Raw genomic sequence first — 9,622 nt, 5'->3', positions numbered from 1 at the left:
ACCCCTGGCGACGACGCCCGCCAACCACAACCCAAGGAAAAAGCGCCGTGTGCGCAGCTTCTTCTGGAAGCCCATCCCGGAGGAGAAGGTGCGCGGGAAGCCGAACATCTGGACGCTGGCGGTGCGGCAGCAGCAGTACCAGATCGACGTTCGCTCTGTTGAGGAGCTGTTTGGGCAGCAGGAAGACGCGACCTCGGCTTTACGAGGCACAACGCCGACAACAGGAACCTCGACTCGTATATCGAGGTCCCGCTCCTTTAAGGACAACAGCAGGAATGAGGCGAGTGCTGACAAAAACGGCTCAGTGATGTTACAACACAATAAACTCACAGTGAAATATTAATACAAATCAAACTTTCAACACAAATGCATTTATTCAGTGGGCAAAAATATCTCACATTTAGAAGTAATTGTTAAAAAAAAAAAAATGCTACTCATTTAAGCATTGGCCAATCACTGATTTCCCAAAATTAAAAAAAATCGGGCCGATTTATCGTCTGGGCGATTTATTGGTGCACCCTTTATAGGGACCCAGGACTCTAATCAATCTGGAGAGATTGACTAGTTTACAACCAAAACTTTTGACCCAGTGGAAATGGATTGTGCTGTGGTGTTAAAACACAGGCATGCATTAGAGATGGGTCTTTGTTTTTCTGCTATATTTAAATCATATTCCATTTTTTTTCTGGTTTCAGGTCAGCATCCTGGACTCCAAAAGAGGAATGAATGTGGGCATTTTCCTCAAGCAATTTAAGAAGTAAGTCAGTTGTAAGTTTGAAAAACCAGATTGAACTGTGTCCAGTTGATTTTTTTTCTTGCTGTAAATGCCAAACATTGGTTATTTCATGCTGTTTTACTGATTTCCACAGTATACTGATATAATGTTTATAGTTGTTTTATGTACTAATTAGTGATGGTTGTAGTTAGACCCAGAAGCAGACTCAGTTGAGGTAAGTAAAGTTGAGGTTTTTAATAAAAATAAATGTGAGCTTACAAAAAGGATGAGGAGCAGAACAGGACAGTTTAGGAACAGGGAACAACAGGAACCAGCAACAAAGAAGCAACGGAAGAATCCAGTCTCATCAAAAGTAAAAACAAAAACTAAGGTTGATCACAAAGGAACAAGAAAGTGAGAAATACAAGCACAGAAAAAAAACTTAAACAACAATGGGATCCGTCGGCCATGGCCGAATAAAAGACATTGTGTAAAAAAAAACAACAAAAAAAACAGACCTGGCTGGTGGATAGGCCTCGGAAGGTTCAGTTCAGGATGTCTGCAGCAAAGAGGCTTAGAGACTAAAGGTTTGTAGTGAAGGTGTTTGAAAGTTGCAGGAGGTAGTGGACAGAGGACTGGTGACAGTGGCTAAAGGCTCTGATAGGCTGTTGATGGAGGCACAGGAACCTTGGAAACCAGCAACGGAGGCTCAGATCCATGAAAGAGGCAAGGAGAGGCTTGTTATAGGACTGGAGGCTGATGGCAATGTCTGAAGAATCCTTAGTGCCAATGTTGAAGGCAAACGAACCCCAAAAGCCAGGGTACTAAATGGTCAGAAGACAAGATGTGCGAGAACCAAGGAGTCTGTCGCTGATGGAAGGCTGGGAGCAGATAGTGATGGATGGAAAACCTCAGAGGTTGGCAACAAAAGAACTTCATTCGTGCCGTTAGACTACTAAACTCCCATTATTATTTTTATTCTATATGTATATTGATACTTTTTGTTATTACTTATTAATAATGCATCAGTGGTAGGAGTTTGCCCTGCAGTCAGTGGATCGCTGGTTTGATTCCCGGTCTGTTCACTCTTGTTGTTTATGTCCTTGGGCAAAACGCTTCACCCGCCTCACCTGCTGGTGTTGGTCAACAGGGCTGATGGAGCAAAATTTGTAGCCTCACTCCTGTCAGCCTACGCCAGGCCAGGCTTCATTTACTTCAGAAATGTTCTCTATTTCTCCACATAAGTTTTAGAAATGCCAACATATAAAAGTGTAAAAACAACTTTAGAACACAACAAATTACATAGAAATTTGCCAAATTCAGAACTGACTGAGTTTTCAACAAATTAATGAATCAATAAATTAAACATGCTCACAAGTACATGTTCACTTGTTGCAGATGCTTCACTCTGTGAATACATTTGGGGATTAAAATTCCCAAATTTTACATGATAACAATCATGAGTAATATAACACATTCATTCAAATGATGCAAAAGGCCTTATAACGTTAAACATTTGATTATCTGTCTATGATATCTTCTAAACTACTAAACTTTATTTGAAGGCTCTGTGATAATGATATAACAGCTGGAAAAAAACTAAATGAACCCACTGTTGTTTAGCATTATATTTGTTGTTTTTATTGACAGACTAATAAAAAAAAACAGAACTAGGAATATTTAAAAGGCCAGGCACAGAGGTGTTATGAATTTAAGTTAGAGGAAAATTTGGGGAAAATTCCATGCTTCCTGATAACTTCTTATCATTATATCTATATTTGTAAATGTAATGTTGTCAGTAAAATTACTATAAAGCATTTATTTGTTGTCATATCCTCGGACTTTAATTCATCTGCTGCCTTTTAATGAAAATGCACTCCTAAAAATAAAACTCAACATGATTTTATTTCATTTCTTTGACTTGTGAGAAACATACCTGATGCCATTTCTTAGCATATTCTCAGTTTTAGGTTTAGTTTAATTCCTCACTGTGCTGAAGCCTGAATCAATATGATGGATGTGGTTTGAGTGAGAATATTTGGCAGATAACCCCTAGTCCAGTGTGTAGATTAAATTTATGAAACTAATCTCAAAAAGAGTCCAACCTTACTGAAACAGATAGTCACAGCAGAGTTCAAAAAGGGTTTCCATGACAACAGATTTGCATAGCTCTCCAATATATTTAAATGATATTTGACTGAGCCATTTGACTGACCTCACTGCAGCAGCGTTTATTTCTGTTTGGGACTTTTTAAAAAATTTTTTGTCAGGCACATTTTATTATTGCTCTGTCTAATGCATAAGGCCAGGTCCTGATGTAATGTGAAGCTAATTTCACTCAGTTTACTCATTAGTGTTCAGTGCTGTTTATACTTTATTACAAGTAGAATAAAAACAAAAAATATATAATTTGGATGTGTTTTGTGGTTGTATTTTTTTGTTAGGTTTATGTGATCCAATTTTGACTGTTCCTGCTTTTCTGGCATATGTTCTGTATTGTTAACTCAAAAATCACTGTGGTCCATCTATGTGGAAACAGAAGACACTTGTAAGCACTAGATCTGGCAGGAAAGAGATGACAGAAGAAGAATTAAAAATGTAAATCATTGTTAATACAGAAATGGAAGCCAATTTGACATATTTGGAAAATACAGGAACTACCTATCACCTGCTATTCATTCTGACTGTGAAGTTTGGTGGGTCCACTATATTAGAAAATCTTTCTATGGTGATAATACTGATAAACAATGTGATGAGCAAAATTATTGAAAAAGATGTTTAAACAGTTAAATAGTTTCTTAACAATAACCAACCGCTTTGATGTCTTTCAGTCTGGTTTCCAGGCTCACTGGCCTAGTCAAAGTGTTCAGTAACATCAATATAAACACAGACTGTAGAAGAACCATGGTGTTGGTTCTGTTGGACCTCAGTGCACCATGTGACACTGTTGACCATGACATGTCACTGAAACAACTAGAGAGTTGTGTCGGACTCTCTGGTCCTGTATTCAACTGGTTTGAATCGTACATATAGAACAGTGCTGAGGGAGATGACCCTTGAAGTATTTTTCTCAACCCTCACAAACTGGGGTCTGTCTGTGAGAAAATCCAGCAGCCAGTTACACGGGGGGGGGGCTTAAGCCTAAGGGGAGTTAGTTTTCTCACCAGGCGCTGATTGTGTTGAATGCTGAGCTGAAGTCCAGAAACATCATTTGCACATGAGTAGTCTTCTCCCCCAGGTGTTTCAGGCTCCAGTGCAGTGTGGTGGACACAGCGTCCTCTGGGCAGCAGTTGGAGCGGTAGGCAAACTGGAGCGGATCAAAAGAGGAGGGAAGTTTTGAGATGATGTGATCCTTCACCAGCCTCTCAAAACACTTCATCATTATGGCAGTGAGAGCAACAGGGCAATAGTCATTCAGTGATGAAATTGTGGGTTTTTTGGGCACTAGAATGATGATGGCCATTTTGAAGCAAGATGAAATGACAGCACAGCTCAGCGAGGTGTTAAATGTGTCAGTGAGGACGTGAGTCAGCTGGTCAGCACAGTTGTTGAGAACCAGGTCTCAAGGACCTGCTGTTATCAGGACCTATTGCTTTATGCATGTTGAGTCTTCTCAAGGTCCTCTGAACATCAGCTGCCTCCAATCTGAGTATCTGTTCACCCAGATGAGAGGAGTGTTGTTGAGGGGTTCAAAATGACCAAAGTACTTGTTAAGTGTATTCAGAAAGTATCAGTTGGAAAACAGGACAAATACAAAACTATAATTCATGCACATTTATTGACTTACATTTATGAATTTAGATGTCTACGCATGCATTTTAATGGACAATTAAAATGCATTAATTGTCCATTAAAATTAATGCATTTTAGACAAGAATGGATAGACAGTAATGGGGTAATGTCTATGTAATGTCTATGTAATGGGACATTACCCCATTACTGTCTATGGGGTAAGACAGTAATCTTACAGTAATCTTACCCCATAGGTAACTCCTTGTGTTTCCATAGCAACTTAAACAAACAAGAACCTGACACAGGTTGTTTGACATCATCATGTTGATGATGTCAAACATCAACATGATGTTGATGTTTGACACCTCTCACCTCTCATCATGGTGAGAGGTTCTCATCATAGATGAGAACCTCTATGTTCTCACCAATGATGTCATAACAGTTCAAAGAGATACAAGAATACAAGAATTCTCAGTTTGCTTTTCAACTTGGTTGGAGGTAGATCGATTCCAGAGAGACGACTTCAAACTGACTTTACAAACCATTTTAACTGTTCACCAAGTCAAGATGATTTTGGATATTGTTTGGGACCTTGGATTTCTTGTTACGAAGGGAGTTGAAAAGTTGTTAGAATATAGCATAAGAGGCAAAGACGTTTTAGTAGAGAGCTCTGAGGACGAGAGATCAAAATACTTTGGTTTTGACATTGAACCCTGAAGACCAAAAGGACATGGAAGATTCCTCTAAGGATTTGAGTGAGTTACTTCAACAACCACAGCTAACTCTTTGCCAACACAGACATTACAAAAAGTGTCTTTAACAGTCTTCCCAAAAACATGAAGGACCTGGATGTGAAACCAAACTGTGACAGCAAGGAAATTGTGACAAATTTTGAAGAAATCTTAGAAGATGAAATTCAAAATGACACAGATGATTTTGACAGCATGGATGTTAATCTTGAGCCAACCATCTACTTTCGCAAATTTTCCAACTCATTCTTCAACTGTTGGATGAATGTTACAACACAAAACATTATGAACTTGAGTATTACCAGAAGGTTTGTGGCTCAGAGATATCTGGACTTTCTACAGAGATGCCATTTTTTGCAAGGTTTTTCTTTACAGCAATGCACCAACCAGGAAGATATTTTCCCCCAGATGAAGACTTTGCAGTTCAGAATGAAATAATTGAAACACTGAAGATGAAGGATGTAGTACATCGGGACAAGGGAGGAGACGTTTTGTTTTATATGCCACACTGTCTGACCCAATATGTCATTAACACAGACTGTGAGCTGACACAGCTGACTATTGTGAACAATGTCAGAAGTCTTCATGTGTTATTCGTAACCTTGGTCCTGTCATTTACCTACCAAAGGAACAACAAGACACTACACCCATTCTTGTAAACTAAAATAGGTGTGGAATTGCAGAATGTTGTGATACCTGCAACTGCAAGGCGGACAAAAAGGAAACTGTGACACCAGTAGAAGGAGACCATCTCTGGTTCATCAAGTCTGATCATGATGAGTTTCATTTTATCTGTGCAGTAAACTAAGAGCTGTGACTTAGTTTGTGAGTGATGGTAACCTTCATCAGGTGAAAACTTCAAAAAGCCTCAATGAAATACTTAGAAATGAGTGGAGGTGGGAGAATGATTCAGGACTTTTTCATGTAACTCTGTCTGTTTGATATAATCCTTCAAACCTGTTGATGTTTCACAACTGTGAAAGGCGATCAACTTGACATTTACTTTGTATGAGCTTCTGAGATCCTTTCTCTTTTGTTGTTGTAGTGCTGTAAGCAGATATAAGGTTACAGGAATAAACAGGTTCTGAAGTAAGATGAAGCCTGACTGAGGATTTATTTTATGTTTAATCACTCAGTGTTCACATACCCAGCTGAGACACATGAATCCATATGCAGCTCAGCATGGGTTTTGTCCAGTTTAAATGTTAGCAGTTGAATAAAAACTGATGTCTAAATAACTAAAGGGATTAGTTTCTCATTTGTTTACATCCCTTGCATAAGATGGGTCAGTGGATAATCAGAACCAGCTTCAATTTATTGCCTTTGTGAGAATGAGGGAGGAACAGGCATTCATAGAAAGCACCTGCACAGCTTAAGTAAAATTAGATGTTTGTCTTTAAGGTCAAACTGCTCCATTGTTGAAGACATCCGACGTGGAGAGGGGAAGATTTATGGAGCCGAGCTGCTCAAAGACCTGCTGAAGCTCCTGCCCGATGCAGAGGAGGTCTGTGTGTTTGGCCTGTGTTCACGTATGAATGGCGAAAATACTCATCAAAGACAGTTTGTCTAAAAAAAAAGAACCTATAGCTTCTGCTCAGCTTCCGCTCGCTTTTTATCTTCTCTGCAGATCAAGAAACTGCAGGCTTTTAAAGGAGACCCAGACAAGTTGACACTGGTTGATTCCTTTATGTACCTCCTAATCCAGGTGCCACGGTAAGTTGGTCTCAGTGGTGGAGCGGTGCATGCAAAGCGTTTCCATCAAAAGGGAATCTGGAGTCATCAGTTTTTGACAGATAATACCGGGTTTATCCTGAAATACTGCATGAAGATGATTTCATAACCTTTCCGGGGAGTTTGCAGGAGACTGGGAATGTTCTGCTGAATAACACAGTTCATATAGTCAACATTCCTCAATCTCATTTAATTGATAGAAAAATCAGAAATTTATTTTGGTGTTAGTTTCCAGATTTGACTGGTAGGGGGAGGCAGTATAAACTTGAGGCCATGCTTAGTCCCATTGTTGCATTTATTTTAAGCTTTTTAACGAGTGACTATAGAAATGGTTTCCTGGTCATTGCCTTCCTGTCCAATTCTGCTCAAAAACAATTCTCACTTCCAACGTAGTCTGGACTTTCTCCCCTTCACTTGGATTGTCTTCTGTATATTTTCTACAGTTAGCTTTCATAACAGATGTGAACTGTTTATGAAAGCAGACCTGTAACTATTTGAACCCAGTTTAAAAGGCGATTCTGCCTAATACTGATGTGAACTTTTGACTTTAATAACCTGTTATAAACCAGACCCTTGTCCTACACTATTTGCTTCTTCCCAAAGGTCTGGGCTCTCAGCTACTGAGAAAAAATTGCCTCCTGGAGGCGTGGCCTGTGTTGAGGTTTAAATTTTTCCCAATCTCTAACATTTGCCTGTGACATATGCAATGCCCCAGTTCGACACTATGAAGCTTACCTGAAATTGCCTGCACTGTAAACAACCATCCTCCACTGTGAAGAGAGAAGAGCCGATTCAAACGAGGTGGCTGTTAACGTTAATTCAATATTTGGAAATGTGGCCAACATTTACTGAACGGCTTCATATACTTCCTCCGCTGCCATTGCTAAACTACAGACAGACTGCAATTCTAAAACAGCGCAGAAACTCAACATCCTTTTAAAACTTCTCCTTCTGTTCACTGATTGGCCAGTAGAAAATCTACTGGATTGAATCCAAGTGAATGGAAGAAAGACCAGACTGTGCTGGGAGTGACTTTGTTTTTTGAGCAGAGTCGCACAGGAAGGGAATGGCCCAACTAGACTTTAAGGAAATTTAAAAAAATCTCAACAACAACAAAAATAAAACTCTTTTATTATTCTGCCATTCAGCAATTATAAATATTTTTGTTTTTCATAATAGACCTAAAACAAAACTATGTTTTATGTAGCATAATCTCAGTGAGAGGAAAATTCGTGAATGAATTACCAGTTTCAACTGTAGCCATTTAAAATTCAGTTCCATGTATGACATACACAAATATTCTGTTTCCCCCAGGATCCAGTAACATTTGAAATAACAACCAGAAGTCAATGCTCTTAAAAAAGAGATTCAGCAGCTCTCCACCTGCTGCTGTGCTCTCCTCTCACTGCTTTGGTTTGTAGGTTTGAAGTTCGGATCGAGGCCATGGTTCTCCGTGAGGAATTCTCACCTTGCAGTGCTGCGATGAGCCATGACATCGATGTCATCAGAGCCGCTACTGAAGGTATGATGCACGTAAAATATGGCGCCGCATATTTTTTGTGCATACGCACGCTTTATACATGAAGCTCCTGGTAGAGATCTGGACCCAGTGCTCAGTTTCTAACCTAACCAACATATTTCAATTTCATAAGTATTCAGTCCTATTTATCTGATATATTTTTCACTTTTAGCGTTTAAATAAAAGTTTTTGACATTTTAAGTAAGCTCCATAGGTTTTTCATTTTTGCACAATCATATTTTAACTTTCAGCTTCAATCTTTTAACGTTTGTACTAAATCAGACTGAAAAAAAATGAATGTACAGATAAATCAGAATGTCTGAACTTGTGTTGTTATCACTGAGCTGATGTTTACCTCTGGAGTCTCTAACATGTTCCTGTCCTGTAGAGCTGATGAACTGTGAGGAGCTTCATGCCATCCTTCATCTGGTCCTGCAGGCTGGAAACATCATGAACGCTGTAAGAGTTTAGCCTCATTAAACACTCACATATAGGGTTAGTTATTAGCCTGGAGCCATTCTACATATTATGTAAAATTTGTACTTTTAGGTCATATTTACTCTCTGATTCAGGCAACCTTCTTTGTAACAACTCCTTTTAACCCTCCTGCTGTTTTAGCGCAGCACTCAGGAGTAGCGTGGCAAATGTCATAGTCAAACAGCAGGGAAGCGGGAGGGTCGTCCCATCAGACCATCAGTTTCTAAAACCACACAACAACAACAACAACAAAAAAACTCATAAAAGCTCAGTGCGACCCCACCGGACTGCGCACAGAGTAAAAAACTCATGTGGTCTAATTAACCCATCATTTTAGACGGCAGGAGGGTTAAACTTACCACATTTTAGTTTTCAGCTTTGTAAAAACATGATTTTGATATTGTAAAGTTTTACTTGGCACTGTAAAGGTGCATGAGGAGATGCTTACTGAACCGAACAATCATCTGTACTCATCTACAGTGTTCTGATAACATTTTGCTTGTGTTTGAGACACAGTGATCACCTTTTGCCTCTGCTGAATATCTATCTGTCCACAGGGCGGCTACGCAGGAAATGCTGTTGGATTTAAGCTGTCGTCTCTTCTCTCATTGGCCGACACTAAGGCCAACAAGCCGGGAATGAACCTGCTGCATTTTGTTGCTATGGTTAGTAAGCCTGGAGATAATATATATATATATA

The 9,622-nt window shown here is 39.4% G+C and overlaps 1 protein-coding gene across 1 annotated transcript in view; it reads left to right on the top strand.

Annotated features, from left to right (window-relative positions):
* Position 1: 1 nt before the first annotated feature.
* Positions 2 to 9,622, top strand: part of fhdc1 (FH2 domain containing 1) — a gene marked incomplete at its 5' end in the record, with an annotated part of 16,996 nt that continues 7,375 nt past the window's right edge. The window contains 7 exons of the mRNA XM_017303747.1: positions 2 to 280; positions 696 to 757; positions 6,598 to 6,700; positions 6,824 to 6,909; positions 8,349 to 8,449; positions 8,835 to 8,905; positions 9,481 to 9,588. Of these exons, the coding sequence (XP_017159236.1) occupies positions 2 to 280; positions 696 to 757; positions 6,598 to 6,700; positions 6,824 to 6,909; positions 8,349 to 8,449; positions 8,835 to 8,905; positions 9,481 to 9,588 (810 nt within the window). The remainder of the gene's footprint in view (positions 281 to 695; positions 758 to 6,597; positions 6,701 to 6,823; positions 6,910 to 8,348; positions 8,450 to 8,834; positions 8,906 to 9,480; positions 9,589 to 9,622) is intronic.

The sequence above is a fragment of the Poecilia reticulata genome, linkage group LG1 (genome assembly GCF_000633615.1).
Source record: "Poecilia reticulata strain Guanapo linkage group LG1, Guppy_female_1.0+MT, whole genome shotgun sequence".
NCBI lineage: Eukaryota > Metazoa > Chordata > Actinopteri > Cyprinodontiformes > Poeciliidae > Poecilia > Poecilia reticulata.
Note: the sequence above shows the minus strand (reverse complement) of the source record. Positions and strands in the feature narration are given on the sequence as shown.